Source organism: Elephas maximus, chromosome 2 (genome assembly GCF_024166365.1).
Source record: "Elephas maximus indicus isolate mEleMax1 chromosome 2, mEleMax1 primary haplotype, whole genome shotgun sequence".
Classification (NCBI taxonomy): Eukaryota; Metazoa; Chordata; class Mammalia; order Proboscidea; family Elephantidae; genus Elephas; species Elephas maximus.
In genome coordinates this window covers 69,083,854-69,105,238 of record NC_064820.1, presented here as the reverse complement: position 1 = coordinate 69,105,238, position 21,385 = coordinate 69,083,854, and the positions used below count along the sequence as shown (strand labels likewise).

The 21,385-nt window shown below is 35.1% G+C and overlaps 1 protein-coding gene across 12 annotated transcripts in view; it reads right to left on the bottom strand.

Moving 5' to 3' along the window:
* RNF180 (ring finger protein 180) overlaps positions 1 to 21,385 on the bottom strand; it is a 305,949-nt gene that overhangs the window by 12,477 nt on the left and 272,087 nt on the right. The window contains exon 8 of one of the 12 annotated variants that reach the window (XM_049864382.1): positions 13,338 to 17,900. The exons of the other annotated variants lie outside the window; for them this stretch is intronic. Coding sequence (XP_049720339.1) covers positions 17,896 to 17,900 — 5 coding nt within the window. The 3' untranslated portion in view covers positions 13,338 to 17,895. Of the gene's footprint in view, positions 1 to 13,337; positions 17,901 to 21,385 lie in introns of those variants that run through there. 12 annotated transcript variants of the gene reach the window in all.

Sequence of the window (21,385 nt, the reverse complement as noted above, 5' to 3'; positions counted from 1 at the left end):
CTCGTCTCCGCTTCTGAACCATTTCTCCCTCCCCCTGCCGCTCAGTCCATTTTCTAACTTTGCTTTTGATGTTCAGGGCTCCTAGCTTGTCATAATTGTTTCACTTGGTTTTTTTAGTCTTTGTTGTAAGAGGGATCACAGGAAGCATCTGGCTATTCTGCCATCTTGGCCCCGCCTCCTCCTAATTTCTTTTATTAGTGGATGGGTGGGGGTAAAAAGGCAGTGTATTAGCACACTGGATTAGAAAATTCCCAGTTCCAAAAAGAAGATGATGGTGACCCAGATGCCTCAGGCAACATGTTTTATATGTAGGTGGATATGGTTATTGTTTGGTTAATTTTTTTAAGGGGATAGGGAGTGAATAGGTGTTTAGAAGAAATTTTGGAATTTCCAAATCTGTAAACTGGATGAGATGACTGCAATTTCCAAATTAAAATTAGACTAAATGAAAATCACCTCAGAGACATTGTTACTTGGTAAGCATTAGACTGATCACAACATCAGAAAAATTGCCAGAATACTAATCACCAGTGACTAACAACAGAGTCCACTATAAAATAATGATAAAAGTATTTAACCCACACAGCTGTTATGAGGATTAAATGATCATACATGTAAAGTACAGTGCCCGGCCCACAGTAAGGAGCTGCGAAAAAAATCTCCAAGAGCATATTAGGTTTAAAAAGAACATAAAGAACTACCTGGATCCCAGAAACAAAAACAGGTACTTCTGTCTCTTCCTAAATTCTATTTTATAAAAACAATTTTATCTCAGAAGGATTTATCTCATATATCTTGGAAAAAAAGGGGTTATGAATAGTTTACATCACAGAAAAAGTGTCAGATTATATTCACCATCAGTGATCATAAAGGAGAAGCCATTATTTTAAAAGCTCCTTCAGCGACAAAAAGACTGTTGCTCATTCATTTTGTCAATTCTAGCAGCTTGTTCAACAGTTTATTTATAGTTCATAGTTGGCACTCCACATATATTTGCTGGATGGATGTATAAAGGCCTATATATAAGGACAGACTTTAGAGAATCTAATAGAACAAATCTTTAGTATATTTTTTGAAAAATGTCCCAAATAAGTCTATCAAATGTGTTTTCGGCAAGACTTGAACATCATTGTGAATATGTTTAAGATACATTTTGTAGTTCTTATAAAGAATAGTTTTTAGAGTCTAATACGGAGAGCCCTGAAATTTATAGTAAAAAGTAGGTATGTCCTATTCTTCAGGTGTGATGGGACAAGAAGTTGAAGCACAGTGTTTTACTGCTCCATATTCCTAACATTACATAAGAAACTTGTTGTGTCAAAAGTTGATTGATATATATAGGCCTTAGCAGAGGCGGAATGATATTTTCATCATCACAGATAGGTATAAGTATGTTAATGTACTTGAAAAGTTAATGCAAAAGAGACTTTAAATTTCATGTTTATCTCCTATATCTTTAGGCTCCCAGAGTCAAATGCATTAATGCTCCAAATTATTTATAACTTTAATTTATAACATCTGCTTAGATTTCAATATAGTTTTATAAAGTTATCGGGCTAAATGAATGAATGAATGTTTTTGTTTTTGAAACCAAGTAAGAAGTGAGCACCATGTCTGCTGTGTGTGTGTGTGTGTGTGTGAAAGGGATAATTTTTGCTATTGACTTTTTTAAAAAACAGAATAAAATTCAAATGACATAAAATTAACTATTTTAAAGTGAACCATCCAGTGGTATTTATTACATTCACAATGCCATGCAACCGCTACCTCTGTTTAGTTCCCAAAAAGTTTCATTTGCCCAGTAGGAAACTCCTTCTCCATTAAGCAATTTCTTCCCCTTCTCTCTATATGACCTTTTTTTGTCTGGCTTCAATAATGGGCTCAAGCCTAACAACGATTGTGAGGATGGCACACGACCGGGCAGAGTTTTGTTCTGTTGGATACAGGGTCACTATGAATCTGAACCGACTCAACAGCACCTAACACCAATATTCCATTGTATGTAGATATCACAATTTGCTTGTCCACTGATGGACATTTGGGCTGTTTCAACCTTTTGGCTATTGTGTATAGTGCTGTTATGAACATATTGCTGCTGTAAACAGAAACATGCTGCTATGCACATGTACTTGTTTCAGTATCTGTTTTCAATTCTTTTGGGTGTATAATGTGCAGTGGAATTTCTGGGCCATATGGTAATTCTATGTTTAACTTTTGAGGAACACAAACTGTTCTCCACAGCAGCTGAACAATCTTCCATCCCCACCATCATTGTATGAGGTGTCTAACTGCATCAAATCTTTACCAACACTTCGTTTGTTATAGCCATCCTACTTGCTGTTGTTATTGGGTGCTGTTGATTTCGATTCCAACTCATAGCAACCCCATGTGACAGAGCAACCCCGTAGGGTTTTCTTGGCTGTAATCTTTACAGAAGCAGATTGCCAGGTCTTTCTCCCACAGCGCTGTTTGGTGGGTTCGAACTGCCAACCTTTTGGTTCGCAGCTGAGTGCTTAACCAGCCATCCTAGTGGGTGTGAAATGGTGCCTCATTGTGGTTTTGATTTGCATTTTCCTAATAACTAATGATCTTGAGCAGCTTTTCCTGTGCGTGTTGGACATTTGTATATCTTCTTTGGAGAAATATCAATTCCTTTGCCACTTTAAAATTAGATTGTTTCTCTTTGTTGTTGGTTTATAAGAGTTCTTTATGTATTCTGGATTTGATACCCTTATCATATATATGTTTGGCAAATATTTTCTCCCATTCAATATGTTTTCTGTTCACTTTCTTGATAATGCCCCTTGATGCACAAAAGTTTTTAATTTTGATGAAATCCAATTTATTTTTTTAAATTGTTGCTGGTGCTTTAGGTATCATATTTAGGAAACCTCTAATTCGGAAACCCTGGTGGCATACTGGTTAAGAACTATGGCTGGTAACCAAGAGGTTGGCATTTCTAGTCCACCAGGCACTCCCTGGAAACCCTATGGGGCAATTCTACTCTGTCCTATAGGGTCACTATGAGTTGGAGTTGACTCAACAGCAATAGGTAGGGGTTCTAATTCAAGGACATGAAGATTAATACCTATGTTGTCTTCTAAAAGCTTTATGGTCTTAGCTCTTACATTTAGGTCTTTGATCCACTTTGAGTTAATTTTTGTATTAGTGGGAGGTAGGAGTCCAACTTAATTCTTTTGGATGTCACTTTCCTGCTGTCCCTATATCATTTCCTTTCTTTTTAATATTTTATTGTGTTTTTCGTTAAAGTTTACACAGGAAATAGGGTTCTCATTTAGCAATTTCTATACATATTGTTCAGTGATGTTATAGGTTGAATTCTATCATCCCGAAATGTGTATAAGCTTGGCTAGTCCATGATTCCTGGTATTGTGTGATTGTCTACTATTTTATCATCTGATGTGATTTTCCTATGTGTTGTAAATCCTACCTCTATGATGTAAATGAGTTGGGATTAATGGTAGCTAAGGAGGTTTTAAGGAGGCAGGACTCAATCTACAAGATTAGGTTGTGTCCTAAATCAATCTCTTTTGAGATATAAAAGAGAGAAGCGAGCAGAGAGACATGGGGACCTCATACTACCAAGAAAATAGTGCCAGGAGCAAAGAGTGTCCTTTGGGTCCCTATGCAGAGAGGTTCCTAGACCATGGGAAGATTGATGACAAGGACCTTCCTCCAGAGCCAACAGAGAGAAAGCCTTCCCTTGGAGCTGGTGCCCTGAATTTGGACTTCAAGGCTACCAGACTGTGAGAGAAGAAACCTCTGTTTGTTAAAACCATCCACTTTTGGTATTTCTGTTATAGCAGCACTACATAACTAAGGTGACGGTGGTTACATTCTTTACAGTATATCAACATTCTTGTTATTTCCACGTTGGCTGTTGTATTTCCATTAATCTTGCTTCCCTGTCCCCCTAGCCTTGTCATCTCTGGTAAATGTTAACCATTCGGTTTCATCTAGACAATTAGTTTGAGGAGCACAATACTCACAAATGATATTATTTATTTTATGGGTCAGTCTGTCAATTGGCTGAAAAGTGACCTCTTGGAGTAGTTTAAATTCCAAGTTTAAGGATTATCTCAAGGTGATAGTCTCGGGGTTTATCCAGTCTCTACCGGTCCAGTAAGTCTCGCTCCCTTTTTTTTTTTTAGGAATTTGAGTTTTGTTCTACTATTTTTCTCTTTCTAACTGGGACCATCTATTCAGTCCCAGGTCAGAATGGTCGGCAATGGTAGCTGGGCACCATCTAGATCTGGTCTCAAGGTAGGTGATGTCACTGTTCATGTAGACTACTGGTTCTGTAGACTAGTTTCTTCTTTGGGTGTTTGGTTTTCTTCTTTCTCTTTAGCTCTGGATTAGTAGAGACCAATAGTTGTATCTTAGATGGCCGCTTGCAAACTTTTAAGACCCCAGATGCTACTCACCAAGCTAGGATATAGGATATTGCCTTTACGGCCAGCACGATTTTTTGAAGAGACTATTCTCTCCCCATTGAATAGACTTGGAACTCTTGTGAAAAATCAATCGGCCATGGAGGTAGGAATTTATTTCTGAGCTCTCATTTCTTTTCCATTTCAACTCGACGGCATTGGTTTGGTTGGGATATGTCTATCCTTAAGCGAGTACTACGCTATCTTGGTTACTGTAGCTTTGTAGTTAAGTTTTGAAATCAGGAAGTATGAGTCCCCCAACTTTTTCAATATTGTTTTGGCTAAGCGGAGCCTCTTGCAATTTCACGTGAATTTGAGTATTGTTTTTTTTTCATTGCTGCAAAAAAGGCCATTGAAATTTTGATAGGAATTGCATTGAATCTGTGTATCACTTTGGGTAGTACTGATATCTTAACACTATTAAGTCTTTCAATTCATGAATATGGGGTGTCTTTCCATTTATTTAGTTATTTAATTTCTTTTAGCAATGTTTTGTAGTTTTCAGTATACAAGTCTTTCACTACCTTAGTTAAATTTATCATAGGTAATTTGTTCTTTTGGATGCTAATATAAATGAAATTATTTTTTAGTTTTACTTTCAAATTGTTTATTGCTAATGTAGAGAGAAACAACTGATATTTGTGTGTTGATGTTTTACCCTACAACTTTGATGGATTAGTTTATTAGCTCTAGTAGTTTTTGTGTGTGTGAGATTTTTGGGGGATTTTCTATATATTGAATTGTGTCATCTGCAAACAGTTTTACTTCTTCCTTTCCAGCTTGGATGTGTTATATTTATTTTTGTTGCCTAACTGGACCAGCCAGAACTTTCAGTACAACGTTAAATAGCAGTGGTGAAAGTGGGCATCCTTGTTCCTGACTTTAAGGGGAAATCTTTCATCTGTGGAGTTTCAAATGTGCCTGTATCATGCTGAGGACATTCCTTTCTATTCCTAGATGTCTGAGTGTGTTTATCATTACGTGTTGGATTTTGTTGGTTTTTGTATGTTAAACGTTTCCATTCCTGGGAAAAAATTCCACTTCATCATTGTGTTATCTTTTTTTTTTTTAATTGTGATACAAATATATATAACATTTGCCACTTCAACATTTTTTACGTGTATAATTCAGTGACATTAATTACATTCATCATGTTGTGAAATCCTCACCATTATCTGATTCCAAATATTTTTATCACCTTAATCAAAGCTCAGTGCCCTCTATGCAATGATTCCTCCTTTCCTCATCCCTCCCATCCCTGGTAGCCACTAATAAACTATAGTCTCTATACATTTGCCTATTCTAGATATTTCATGTAAGTGGGATCATGCAATATTTGTCCTTTTGTGACTGACTTATCTCACTCTGCATGTTTTCAAGGTTTATCTATGTTGTAACATATATCAGAACTTCATTTGTCTTTTTGACTGAATACTGGTCCGTTGAATGTATACCACATTTTGTTTATTCATCATTTGTTGATGGACTCGGGTTGTTTCCACCTTTTGGCTATTTTGAATAGTGCTGAAATGAACACTGGTGTACAGGTTTCTGTTTGCAATCCTTTTTAAATTCTTTTGGGTATATCCCTAGGAGTGAAATTGCTGGGCCATATGACAATTCTATATTTAACTTCTTGATGAACTGCCCAACTGTTTACACAGAGGCTGCACCATTTTACAATTTCACCAGTAGTGGATGAGCGTTCCAATTCCTCCATATCCTTACCAACACTCATTGTTTTCTGTTTTTCTGGTAAGAGCCATCCTATTATGTAAGGTGGTGTCTCATTGTAGTTTTGCTTTGCATCTCCCTAATGATTAATGGGAAAACCTGGTGGCACAGTGTTTAAGAGCTATGGCTGCTAACCAAAAGGTGAGTGGTTCAAATTCACCAGGTGCTCCTCTGAAACCCTATGGGGCAGTTCTACTCTGTCCTATAGGGTCACTATGAGTCAGAATTGACTCGACAGCAATAGTTTCGGTATTTTTCTTAAATGACTGATGATGTTGAGCATTTTTTATATGCTTTTGGCCATTTGTATATATTCTTTAGGAAATGCCTATTCAAGTCTTTTGCCCTTTTTTAATTGGTTTGTCTTTTTGTTGCTAAGTTGTAGGAGTTCTTTCTATATTCTGGATACTAAACCATTATCCAATATATGATTCCCCCAGTTTTTCCCCAATCTATAAGTTGTCTATTGTTAAAGTTCTTTAACATACAAAAAAATTTAATTCTGATGTCCAATTTATCTATTTTTTTCCTTGTGCTTTTGATGTCATATTTAAGAATCCATTGTCAAAAACTAGATTTTGAAGCATTACCTCTATATTTTTTAATAAGATTTTTATGGTCTTCTTACATTTACGTCATTGGTTCATTTTGACTTAATTTTCATATATGATGTGAGGTGTGAATTTGGTTTCTTTTCACTGCAGTTGGATTCAGATTGTATTTTGATGATTGCTGCAACTGAATTCATAAGGAAAATTGATATGTAGTTTTCTTTTATTGTGATATCTTCATTTATATTTGGTATCAGGGTAAACTGGGACTCTTAGAATGAGTTAGAAAGTGTTCTCTTCCATTTCTTGGAAGAGTTTGAGAAGGAATGGTGTTACTTCTTAAATGTTTGGTAGAATTCAAAAGTGAAACCATCTCGTTGTGGATTTTTCTTTGTTGGTAGATTTTTATTATTTATTCATTATCTTTACATATTATTGGCCTGTTAAGGTTGTCACAATCTTACTTGCTGAAAGCAAAGAGGACTTAGAGCACTTACTGATGAAGATCAAAGCCTTCAGTAGGAATTGAACCTCAACATAAAACAAAATTCCTCACAGCTGGACCAATAAGCAACATCATGATGGAGAAAATATTGAAGTTCTCAGAGATTTGATTTTACTTGGATCCACAATCAATATCCACGGGAGCAAGTCAAGAGATCAAAGGACATATTGCATTGAACATATCTGCTGCAGAAAACCTCTTTAAAATGTTGAAAAGCAGGGATATCATTTTGAGGACTAAGGGGCATCTGACCCAAGCCATGATATTTTCAATCACCTTGTATGCATGCGAAAGCTGGGCGATGAATAAGGAAAACCAAAGAAGAATTTATGCGTTTGAATTACGGTGTTGGCAAGGAATACTGGACTGCCAGAAGAACAAGTCTGTCTTGGAAGAAGTACAGCTAGAGTGCTCCTTGGAAGTGAGGATGGCGAGATTTTGTCTCACATATTTGCCATGTTATCAGGGAAGTGTTTCGTTTGGTTGTACATAGGGTCACTATGAGTCAGAACTGACTTGTCAGCACCTAACAACAAGAAGAACATTTCTTCTTGGGTCACTTTTAGTAATTTATGCATTTCTAGGAATTCATCCATTTCACCTAGGCATTTTATTGCTGTATAACTGATCATGTTGTTGTTAGGTGCTGTCAAGTTGGTTTTGACTCATAGCAACCCTATGCACAACAGAATGAAACACTGCCCAATCCTGTGCCATACTCACAATTGTTGCTATGCTTGAGCCCACTGTTGCAGCCACTGTGTCAATCCATCTTGTTGAAGGTCTTCCTTTTTTTCGCTGACCGTCTACTTTACCAAGCATGATATCCTCCAGGGACTGATCCCTCCTGAAGACATGACTGAAGTATGTGAGGCGTAGTCTCACCATCCTTACTTCTAAGGAGCATTTTGGTTGTACTTCTTGCAAGACAGATTTGTTCATTCTTTTGGCAGTTCATAGTATATGCAATATTCTTCGCCAATACAATTCAAAGCTGTCAATTCTTCTTGGATCTTCCTTATTCATTGTCCAACTTTTACATGCATATGAGGTGACTGAAAACACTATGGCTTGGGTCAGGCACACCTCAGTCCTCATGGTGGCATCTTTGCTTTTCAACTCTTTAAAGTGTTCATAATATTCCCTTATAATCCTTTTAATTTCTGTAACGCCAGTAGTAATGTTTCACTTTCTAGTTTTAGTTTTTTGCTTCTTTCTCTATTTTTGTCAGTCTACCAAAGGCTTATTGATTTTGTTGATGTTTTCAAAGAACCAAGCTTTCATTTTGTTGATTCTATTGTTTTTCTGTTTTCTATTTCATTTATCTCTGCTCTAATCTTTATTATATCCTCCCTTCTTCTGGCTTTGGGTTTAGTTTACTCTTCCTTTTCTAGTTCCTTTTAAGGTATAAAGTTAGGTTATTGATTTCAGGTCTCTTTTTTATTATTGGCATTTACTGCCATATCTCTCAGGCATTGCTTTTGCTGTATTTCATAAGTTTAGAATGTTGTATTTTCACTTTAAATAGTTTAAAAATATCTTCCAATTCCCTTTGTGACTTCTTTTTTAACCTACTGGTTGTTTAAGAATCTGTTTTTTAATTTTCACACATTTGTCAATTTCCCCGCTTACCTTCTATTGTTGATTTCTAGCTTAATTTCATTGTGGTCAGAGCAGATATTTTCTATGGGTTCAATCTTTTAAAATTTATTGAGCTTTGTTTTACAGTCTAGCATGTGGTCTATCCTGGAGAATGTTCCATGTGCAATTAAAAAGAATGTGTATTCTGTCGTTGGGTTGAGTGTTCTATATATGTCTATTAGGTATTAGGTAGGGTTGTTCAAGACCCCTATTTCCCTATTGATCTTCTGCCTAGACGTTTTTATTTTTATAAGTGTTGTGTTAAAATTTCCAACTATTACTATACAAATGTCTATTATCCCTAGTTTGTTAAGATTTGTTTTATATACTTTGGGGCTCTGTTGTTTGGTGTTTGTGTTATATTTTCTTGATGATTGGCCCTTTATCAATAAAGTCCTTCTTTGTCTCTTTTAACAGTTTTTAATGTACAGTCTTGTCTGATATTATAACCACCCCAGCTCTCTTTTGGTTACTTTATGTTTGGGATATCTCTTACCATCTTTTCACTTTCTACCTATTTGGGTCTAAGTAAGCCTCTTGTAGAGAGCACATATTAGGTTCATGTTTTTCTAAATCCATCCAGCTAATCTCACTTTTTTGATGGGAGCTTTAAACCTACTGACCGTAGTTTTATGCAAACATGCACATTCTACATATTTTTACCAACTGTGCTCTCCTTTCATGAGGTATTTTCATAAGTGCACTAATTTTTTTTTTTTTACAGCAACATGTAAAAAAAAATTGGCATACTGCACTTAAAAAAAAATACCTCATGAAGGGAGGGTACAGTTGGCAAAAACAAAACAAAAAAACTAAACGTGCCATCCCGCTGCCTTCAGGCATTCTTGATTTCTAATGAGAATCTTATTGTGAATCCCTTATATGTGGTAATCACATCTCTCTTGTTGCTTTCAAGATTCTCTTTTTGTCATTGTCTTTTAACCGTCTAATTATGTGGCTCAGTGTGGATCTCTTTGAGCTTATCTTACATGGGGAGTTCATCTGAGTTTCTTGGATCTGTAGATTCATGTCTTTCATCATATTTGAAATCTTCTGTACATTATTTATTCAAATATTTTGTTTCCTGCCCTGTTCTCTCTTCTCCTTCTTAGACACCCGTAGTGCATATACTGGTCCACTTGATGGTGTCCCACAGGTCCCTTAGACTGTGTTCACTTTTTTTCATTCTTCATTCTCTCTCCTCCTCACACTGGATGATGTCAATTGTCCTATCTTCAAAACCACTGGGTTGTTCTTCTGTCTGCACAAATCTGCTTTTAAAACCAAATGAAATTTTCATTTAAATATTTGTATTTTTCAGCTGCAGAATTTCTATTTAATTTCTTTCTATAATTTCTATATCTTTATTGATAATCCTATTTTGTTCATATATCGTTTTTCTTCTTTCCTTTCATTCTTTGTCCATGGTTTCCTTTTGCTTTTTCAGCATACCTAACGCAGTTGTTTAAAGCTTTTGTCTAGTAAATGCAATATAAGGGCTTCTTCAGGGATGGTTTCTGTTACCTTTTTCTCCTGTGAATGAGCTATGCCTTCCTGAATATATATGTATATACACACACATATATGTGTGTGTGTGTGTGTGTGTGTATGCCTTGTTAATTTGTTGTTGTTGTTGAAAATTTGGAATTTTGAATATTATAATGTGGTAACTCTGGAAATCAACTCTACCCCCTGCCCCGGAGGTTTGCTGTTGTTGATTCTTGAGGGCTGCAGCTGTCCATTTGTTTAGTGATCTTTCCAAACTGTTTTTTGCGAACACTGTATTCTTTGTTGTGTGTGGTCACTGAAGTCTTCTTTCACTGTTTTAATGGACTGCCACTGACCTGTCAGAGTTTTCCTTAAACTTCTGAGGCAAAGAAAATAAAATATCACTCTCCCAGTCTTTGCTGTTGGGCTCTGAGCTGCCTACGGTTCTGCATTAACCTTCATCTGCTTTCATGAAGACCACAGAGCCACTAAAGGTGCAAACCAAGGGTCCTCTCAGGTCTTTGTGAGCATGCATATTGCACTCTGTCTTCCTAGTAAATGCAGTGGCCCTCCTTATCTCTTAATCTCGTAAGAAGTTTCCTCCTCAGTATCAGCTTTTCTGGGGTTTTAATCTATCTGCTTGCTTGCAGGTCAGCTTCTGTGCTGGTCCCTCAGGGAATCACTAGACAGGTCAAGGTATACAACTAGAGTATTTTAACAACAAGATCTTTGTTTGTCCCCTTGTATCAGCAAGCTGTACCAGGAATCCAGGCTGCTACCCCATAGCCATGTCTGAGCTGGAGAATGGAAAATGGTAGGCAGTTGAGAAAAAACACCACTGTGCCCTCTTACTGAAATTCAGCTCCCCTTTTCTTCCTTAGGAAACCCTGGTGGCATAGTGGTTAAGAGCTACAGCTGCTAACCAAAAGGTCAGCAGTACGAATCCACCAGGTGCTCCTTGGAAACCATATGGGGCAGTTCTACTCTGTCTTACAAGGTCGCTATGGGTCGGAATCAACTCAACAGCAATGGGCTTGGTTTGGTTTGGTTTCTTTCTTAAACAGCCTTCTAGTTGCTGTAAGTTTTAGGTTAGATTCCAGAGTTCCAAAAAAGTTGACTCTGTCAGTGTTAGCCAGCTTATGACTGTTTCAGTGGAGGAACTGATTCTTTAAGTGCCCTGTGCTGCCATTTTCCATGATATAATCAATAGCATGTCTTTTTAACTTAAGTTACATAACTTAGTTTTAAACTTAAGAACCCAAAGTAAATATGGCTTTACTTTTTTTCTTGGATTTTGGGGATTATAATATTTGCTATTAAATTACATAACCTATTATATTTTACATGATTCTATTTCTAACTGGCTACTATTAGGCTAAATGTGATTTATTTTTATTTCAGCTTCTAGAGAAAGTATGTAATAAACTCAAGAAGTTTGGTCTTTTTTTTAATTAAAAAGTAAAACCAAGTAGTAATTATGCAAACATTTAGTGACATTAGTTTCAACTGAATGGTTGCTTATCCAAGACTTACATAAATACAATCTATAGTTTTTTTGTTTTTCTTTAAGCAAATAGTATTAAATTTTTGTTCAATTAGATTTTACAGTGTAATCATTTTATATTCAAAATTGAGAATTTTTTCATGCAGCAAAATTTAATGTTTTTTTCCCTAAGAAATATACAATGTTTTGTTTTTCTTCTGGTAACATACAGGATACAAAATATATCAATAAGTCTATCTGTAATTATATGAGTATGTATTTAAAATTTTGATTATTGGTAAGGTTTTCACAGTAAATTCAGTCTAGAGATCTTAACTCTTAAATGTAATTTAACCTCTAAGCTATTACAAAAGTAGTTCTTGTCAGGAAATATGTCAGAAAGCCTAATTTAGGTTGTGAAACAGAGTTCACTGGATCATTAAAATTACTTTTTTCAGGATAAATATTACTAATGTTCCCCATTTTACATATTATAGCTTTGAGAGTTTAGTTGATTTGCCATTGGTCACATCATAAGTAACAGGACTGGGTCTTAAGCCAGTTTTTGTTTATATACCTATGACTGTAAGTTTCAGATATTTCAAAGCTGTAATACAATGCAAAAATCTTTCTATAGCCTGACATTTTATATAAAAAATATTTCAAACTGCCTTTTGAGATAGTTGTTGTTGACTATTTTATCTATTCCCTCTGAAGTTTGTCCCATGACATTTTTACAATCTTTTTATACTTGTGCAATAAACCTATGGCCATCAAGTAGATTCTGACTTATACCTACTCTATAGGACACAGTACAACAACTGCCCTGTAGGGTTTCCAAGGAGCGGCTGGTAAATATGAGCTGCCGACCTTTTGATTAGCAGTCGAGCTCTTAACCACTTCACCAGCAGGGCTCCACTAGTTCAGTAAAGAACCCTAATTAATATCTGAATCTATTTGTAACATCAGTGGTTCTAAAGGGGTAGTGATGGGGAACATGGAAATATATGGACGCATTTTTATTTGTTATAAAAAATGGGCGTAGGGACTACTACTAGTCAGGTATGCTAAATGTCCAGCAGTGGTGGGTCAGTCTCATACACTGAAGAATTAATTGTACTGCAAAAAAAAAAAAAAAAAAAAGGAATACTGCTGGGAAATGCTGTGTCACTTATTGGGCAATTTTAACTATTTGAAACAAAATAAGGAATGGGTGGTTAAAATCAGAACTAAAGTGTGTTTTTGGATAAACCTACCTCGTCAGATTATGATTCAGATAGGGCATCATTTAAGTATATCCATTTAAGATACCCATATCACACAAAATAATATTCCAATAGTTTTTAAATCTACAAATAGAAATTCACAGAATAATTTGGTGACTAATTTATGCTATTGTCTCACTTGGTAATTAGCTTTATAAACATATATATACACATATATATGTTTGTATGTGTATATATACACACATATATATAGTCACTTAGAAGACAAAAAATATATTTTCTAATTTTTAATTTATATAGAGCTTTTATGTAACTGGTTGTTAAAATATTTTTAATATCACCGATAGGACCAGTTGAGACCAGAGGACTCCCTGAGACTTACCCTGAGATAATCTTTAACCCTTGAACCAAATCTATCCTGAAGTTGACACTTGTCCACTATCTAGTTAGTGATTTCCCCTCCTTCCTCACCCTCATAACCATCAAAGAAATTTTTTTCTGTGCGTAAGCCTTGAGTTCTTATAATAATGGTCTCATACAATATTTGTCCTTTTGTGACTGATTTATTTCACTCAGCAAAATGCCCTCCATATTTATCCATGTTGTGAGATGTTTAGCAGATTCATCATTGTTCTTCATCATTGCATAGTATTCCATTATGTATATGTACCATAATTTGTTTATCCAAATTATGTTGATGGGCATTTTGGTTGTTTCCATCTTTTTGCCATTGTGAATAGTGTTGCAGTGAACATGAGTGTGCATATGTCTATTTCTGTGATGGCTCTTATTTCTCTAGGATATATTCCTAGGAGTGGGACTGCTGAATCATATGGTATTTCCATTTCTAGCTTTTTAAGGAAGCGCCACATTATTTTCCAAAACGGTTGTACCATTTTGCATTCTCACCAGCAGTGCATGAGAAAGGTGAGTATTTATTGTGCAGAATAAAGGCTTAAAGGGAACATTATATATGTTTTCATACATTTGAAGAGTAGTCATGGGGAGAAAGATTAGATTAAAACAGGCTTGAACCAATAAAAGGAAATTGTGAGGAGACAGATTCAATTCAGCATTGTTGGGAAGATGTTCTGCCTCTAAGAGGGTTCCCTGTCACTACATGTGATGAGCAGAGCCTAGAAGTCCTTCTCTGAAGGTGATCACTGAAGGGTGTTCTCATACTGGTTGGGGAAGTTACTTTATGTATCTTTCTAACTCTTCAGAATATATGATTTTACATTTCAGTGAGATTGTATGTAACTATTGGTTTTTAAAGCAGCTTATGGTAATCTAGAGCTTGTTACTGCATCTGTCTCTGAAATACATTTTAAACTCATAAGTAAACCCTATAGCAAAATAGGGCCTGATTCTGCCACTGGAAAAGAAAAAAAAGAGAAAAAGAGGCATTAGAATTCATAGGCCCTTTCAAAAAATTATCTTGTGAACAAAATTGTCCCAGTTTCAGGGGGAATACAAAGGTTAATATATCTTTCTGCTAAAAGACAGCACCAAATTCACAAAATATTTAAAGTCTCTCTTACCTCCAACTTTCTGAGAAGGCAAATTTCTGTGGTATATTCAAACTACTGCTGTTTTAGCATGTACTGTTTTGATCTCTATTAGAGAAAAGCACTCTATGTGGACATCCCTTGATTTATACTGAGCATGTTTAAACTTGCAGAATCAAACATCTTCAGACAAACTAATGACCAAATGAAATAATTTCCCAGGCTTTCACAAGAAATAGATGTATTTGTCAGAAATGTATCTCAGACACCAGTACTTTAGCTGCATGTTGTTGTTAACCCAGTAATTAGAACCAGCAAAATTAGGACATGAAATTTTAACTCCTTTCCCCCCTACTTCTTTGATTGGAGTTTATTTAGGAAAAAAAAAAGAAAAATGTGGAATTTTGGGGGGGGTGAGTTTGGGATGTGGGTGTGTGAAAACACCTCTAGTAAAACCACTTAGCTAGTTTGCTTATATATACAGATTGTTTATAAAGTATGTATTTGTAAAAAGAAAAAGAAAAAAAATCTTGTCTGCTTACTCATCAACATATCCAAAACACTACTGAGTAGGGTGAAAAGGGACCATAAAATTTCCCTTCATACCATAGTTCTTTCTACCAACTTCAAAAACTAAGCTGAAAAGTAACTTTTTCTAGGGAATCAATTAATGTGGCATGGATTATGTCGTATGTTGAGCAGTGTGCTGTAACTGTGAGAATCACAGACCTCAATATTCCAATATGATGCTGATTTTGTATAATTTTACTATTTTTAATGATGATTCAATCAATAGGAAATTAAATGTTATTTATTTCTTATGCCTTTTAAAGGTTATTTAAGTGCAATAACTTTTATCAGAAGAAAAACATTTTCCAGGTCTTTAGTTTAGAAAGTGTGGTGGCCATGCAGTATATATCCAGCCGTGATCTAATTAGTGAGGTGGCACAGTCACTATCTGAAAGTGTAGAAGAAGCATTTTGTCAGGAATAAAAATTCCCAAAGATTGTGATTCTTCATTAAAAATAAAAATGAAATAATGACACACAGTTTATGGAGCAGATTCTCCCTCAGGGGCTCCAGAAGGAACTAAATTGAGGACACCTTGATTATAGATTTTTGGCCTCTAGAACTAAGACAGAATAGATTTCTGTTGTTTTAAGCTACAAAATTTATGGTTATTTGTTATGGCAGTCCTAGGAAATGAATACAATACCTTGCCATGATCATCTTTGGTTTATACTGTTGCCCACTAATGAAATAAAAACATATAGTAGGAAAACTACCTTAATTTCAAGTATAGCTATTTAAAGCACTGGGTGCTTTGGCATAACAAATGTTAACTGGTGAGTTTTCTTTCTTTAAAGTAGTGGTATGCATCAGAATCACCCGTGAGGCTTTCTAAACATACCAGTCAAGACCCAATGTGAGACTACTGAATTAGAATTTCCAGGAGTGGGACCTAAGTCTATGTGTGTTTGTTTTTATGAGGACACTTATTCAAAACAAAACAAGAAACATAATCACCATTCCTTTATTCAATGTAACAAAACTAGTAATGATAATATTAATCTAATACCCAATCTATATTCAATTCCTGTGATTTCCTCCTTTTTGGTACAAGAAGATGCTCTGGAATAATCTTATATATTTCCTTTCTGCCTCAGATTTAGAATAAGCTATTTTTCCAAGGGCTTATGGTTTCTTTTGGACGGAAATGGTATTTAGCAAACATAATCTGGGTCCTTCCTTAGCTGCCATTGTTTCAAAGTCTTTTTTTTTTTTTAATCTTTTGTTTTTGGTGAAGATATATACAGCAGAACATACACCAATTCAACAATTTCTACATGTACAATTCAGTGACACTGGTTACACTGTTCAAGTTGTGACACCTTTCTTGATATCCATTTCTGAATTGTTTCACCATCATTAACACAAACTCATTCTTCCCTAAGCTTCTCATCTAACCTTTCAAGTTGCTAATGTCCATATAAATAATTCTTTAAAAGAACACAATGCTCAAGGCAGCTTTATTTTACAGTTAAGCTAAACTACTGTTTGATTTAAAGATGACTCAGAGGATAGTTTTGGTTTAAGATTTAAAGATTTCCTCAGGGCATGTATATTCCGCGGGAGAAGAGAGGAGTTCTCCAGCCTCAGTGGCTCCAGGAAGTCTGGAATGTATGAGACTTTGAAGTCTTTTTCCACATTTCTCCCCTTTGGATCAGGATTAATCTACAGAACGTTTGATCAAAATGATCAGTATTGGCAGCTGGGCACCATCCAGTTTTCCGATTTCATGGCAAAGGATAAGCTAGACAAATAGTCATGTGTTCTAGTTCCTCCTCCAATTTCTGACCATCCTTCTTCCTCTGTTACTCCAGGCAAATAGGGACCAAATGTTGTACCTTGAATGGCTGCTCACAAGTTTTTAAGGCCCCAGACACTACACAGTGAAATTTACAACTATTTATTTTAGCTTGATAACGTTTAACATACAAACATGTAACATACAACATAATGTATGTATTCCTATTTCACTCCTCCCTCTCCCATTTCTGTTGTTATGTCACCAATTACATTATTACATGTCCTCTGCCCATTAGGTTAAATTTGTATTTATTTCTTACGCATTTGATGTTAATAATGCTTGTAGAACTTAACTACTAAATTTACCCACTGGAAATACCATACAACTGGCCCTTTTATTTGCCCACACCATTACTTTATTGGATATGTTCCTTTTATTTTTTAATTTTCTTCCCCATGTGCAGCTTTGAGTATCTGTCTAGTGTCCTTTCCTTCCCATCAGGACTCCCTTTAGTAATTTTTGCAAGGCATTTCTGATGTAACAAATTCCCAAAACTTCTGTTTATTTGGGAATGTCTTTATTCCATTCTCATTCTTGAAGGGCAACTTTGCTAGGTAAAGAATTCTTGGTTGAGAGTTCTTTTATTCAGTACTCTCTCTCTCTCAATACACACACACACACACAAAGTACTGACGTTGCTGTTGGTAGGTGCCGTCGAGTTGGTTCCAACTCATAGTGACCCTAAGCACAACAGAATGAAACACTGCCCAGTCCTGAGCCAACCTTACAGTCGTTGTTATGCTTCAGCTCATTGTTGAAGCCACTGTGTTAATCCACCTCGTTGAGGGTCTTCCTCTTTTCCGCTGACCCTGTACTCTGCCAAGCACGATGTCCTTCTCCAGGGACTGATCCCAACTGACAACATGTCCAAAGCATGTAAGACGCAGTCTCGCCATCCTTGCTTCTAAGAGGCATTCTGGTTGTATTTCCAAGACATTTAAACTATTATAAGTGAAATATTTTATATTTTAAATAATTCTAATTTACCATAAATTTTAAATATATGAAATTTATATGCTTGTGCTTATAACATTTTCTTTAAAATATGAAGATATATAATCAATGCCATATTGGTAAGAAAGTTGTTTTCATTCAGATTCAAATATACCAGAATCTCTGCCTTTCCTTAAATAAACATAAGAGTCAAGAGTAGTTTACTTAGCCATTCAATGCCTTTCAAATAATATTAAAAGGTATAGCATGAAAGTGTCAATAAGGCATAATTTGTCAGAGTAAATATAAGTAAAGACTGGTGGATTATATGTAGTACTTTAAATATGTATCTGCAATCCTTAGAGCCTATCTTTTATATACTGGCATGGAATTCATTTATATATATATATATATATACACACACACACACACACACACCTATTTTCTATTCAAGCAAAAAGGCCTCTGAATTTCCATTGAAGAACAATTACAGCAAAAATTTTCTGTGATATTATCTGAAGTTTTATATGTATTTAGTATTTCTTTTATTAATTAAATCACAAAAACTGTTTATTAAGATGTCATTTTTAGTTGGCTTAGTTTTATCACTTTTATTCACATAAATCATTAGAGCTCTGAACACATCACTTGGCTAACCAAGTCCAGGATTCAAAAATTGAAACAACTTAAAAATTCATCAATTTTCTTTCACAGTTATCCTTAAACAACACATGGATTCTTGGAAATTCATTTCATGTTTGTTGAAGTATCTGATAATATTCTTGGAATTTGTACTTTATTTTGTTTTATTTCAAGTGATATATATCATCATTTCTATGTATATTTTGCCTCTTAGGGTTTACATTATTTAGTTTTATATATTTAACAATGTCAAACATGTCACCTTTAATAACCAACACACTTTTTTTCTTATGAAGCTGAAGATATTACTGATATTTTTGTTAAAGTATTGTCTTAGTCATCTAGTGCTGCCATAAGAGAAATACCACAAGTGGATGGCTTTAACAAAGAGAAATTAATTTTCTCACAGTCTAGTAGTTACAAGTCCAAATTCAGAGTGTCGGCTCCAGGGCAAGGCTTTCTCTCTCTGTTGGCTCTGGAGGAAGGTCCTTGTCCTCAATCTTCCCCTGGTCGAGGAGCTTCTCAGGCACAGGGACCTAAGACCCTGTGTCCAAAGATGCGCTTTGCTCCTGGTGCTGCATTCTTGGTGGCATGAGGTCCTCTGTCTCTCTGCTCACTTCTTTCTTTTATATCTCAAAAGATCGCCTCAAGACACAATCCAATCTTGTAGACTGAGTCCTGCCTCACCAACACAACTGCCACCCATCCTCCGGAAAATCACACAGTACCAGGAATCATGGCCCAGACAAATTGATACACACATTTTTCAGGGGACATAATTCAATCCATCACAACTATCATTTTGTAAAATCTAATATCTAAAAAATTCATTTTCTAAAACTAACTGTCCTCATGTTAAACATGTTACAGTCCTACAAATCTGAATATTACAAGGCTTGATATATTCAGATTGATAGAACTGTATTACAAACAACTCTTTTGTAATTCCTAGACCAATATGTATGTTATTTAATTCTCTTTGGTACTTATTGATGTATAGTGGTAAACATAAAGCTTACCAGGAAATATTTAAGCAATTTGCTTGATTTATATGTTTTATTGCATGATACAGAAATAAGTGAATATAGTGATTTAGTAACAAATGAAAACATCTTGACATTTTCCTAAAACTCCGATTGCAACTCCAGATTTTCTCCTTCACGTCCCACAGACATCACCCTACATGATCCAATAGGACTTTTGTTTTTCAGTGACACTATTTATATAGAAGACAGACAAGAAAGGTTTGATATGCTCATTCAGATGTTCTTTTCAGTTAAAAAAATATCAAGAAAAATCATGGAACTATCTTCCAAGTTTTAAATTTGACATCAGGGAAATTATTAAATATTATGTGATATAAAGAAAGTTCCATTAATAATGAGTGAAACTGTATTGTCCTGTTTTATAATTCTGTAAAATATTTTCTTAGTTCAATAGATACGCTTTGAAATAAACATAAAATCTAGATGCATCAATATGCTCATATCAGCATTACTAGTTTTAAAAACACCTGAATATTTTAAACTGTACAGAAGATAGTTTTAGAGTTCTGGTAATTATAATGGTTTTAATTTGCTTTACTGATATACTGTGATAATTTTTTCCCAAGAAAATACTAATATTACAAATGTATTAATATGTTAAACTGATTGAAGTGAATTCTTTCATCTTCTTCCTCACATAATTAAGATCGTAAATTTTCTGTACCATGAGTTTAACAGCATATGATTGCCATTCTGATGAAATATTCAAGAAATTAGCACTTTTAAATATTAATTGTAGAACTTCTGAGTACCACTTGCATCCAACATTTATATCACTGGTAATAATAAGCTATTCGTGATTTTGCTGATATAATCAAGTTTTTTTTTCTTAATTCCCCAAATACAAATAATTTATTTTACTTTATTTTGATTTCTTACAGTTTCAAAAAACATGTCATGTGTTCTAATATTTGCACCATATCAGAAGATACTGCAGGCTATAATTCATTATTAATATGATTTCTTTTTTGTTGTTCCACAGATCCAGAAAGTTCATACTTAAAAGAATAAACTTATTCAAATGTTATTGTATCTTCATTTGTTTGCGTGTTTTTAATATTATAAATTCTTGAATTTATAAATATCAAAACATTGCACCCAATATTTCATTAAGAGTTTTTACACACTAATAATAAATACAAAGTAAAAACAAAACTGTTCAGGAGCCGTAGCAATTATATAATTCTAGACTATTGAAAACTGCTGATTTCCTTAAAGCACATTGTAAGCTAACTTGCCACAGCTTGCTACAAATGGTTTTCAGATGTTGCTATGTCCAGAGGCTCATTTATCAATGTTGGTCCTGACATGATAATTATCCTTGAGAACAGATAGGGGCACAGGAGCTGGCTGAATGGACATGGAAACACAGGGTGGAGAGAAGGAGTGTGCTGTCTCATTAGGGAGAGAGCAACTAGGAGTACATAGCAAAGTGTATGTAAGATTTTGTATGAGAGACTGACTTGATTTGTAAACTTTCACTTCAAGCACAATAAAAATTAAAAAAAAAAAAAATCTCATTTAAAAATGGTTAAAGGACATCAGTGACAGCCTTGACAGAGAACACAACAGAGAATCCCTGACGGAGCAGGAGAAAAGTGTGAAGCAGAACTCAAATTCACATAAAAAGACCAGACTTAATGGTCTGACTGAGACTGGAGGAACCCCCAAAGCTATGGCCTCTGGACGCTCTGTTAACCCAGAACTAAAACCATTCCTGACGCCCACTCTTCAGACAAAGATTAGACCGGACTAACCAAAAAAAAAAAAAAAAAAAAAACCCGTTGCCAATGAGTCAATTCCGAC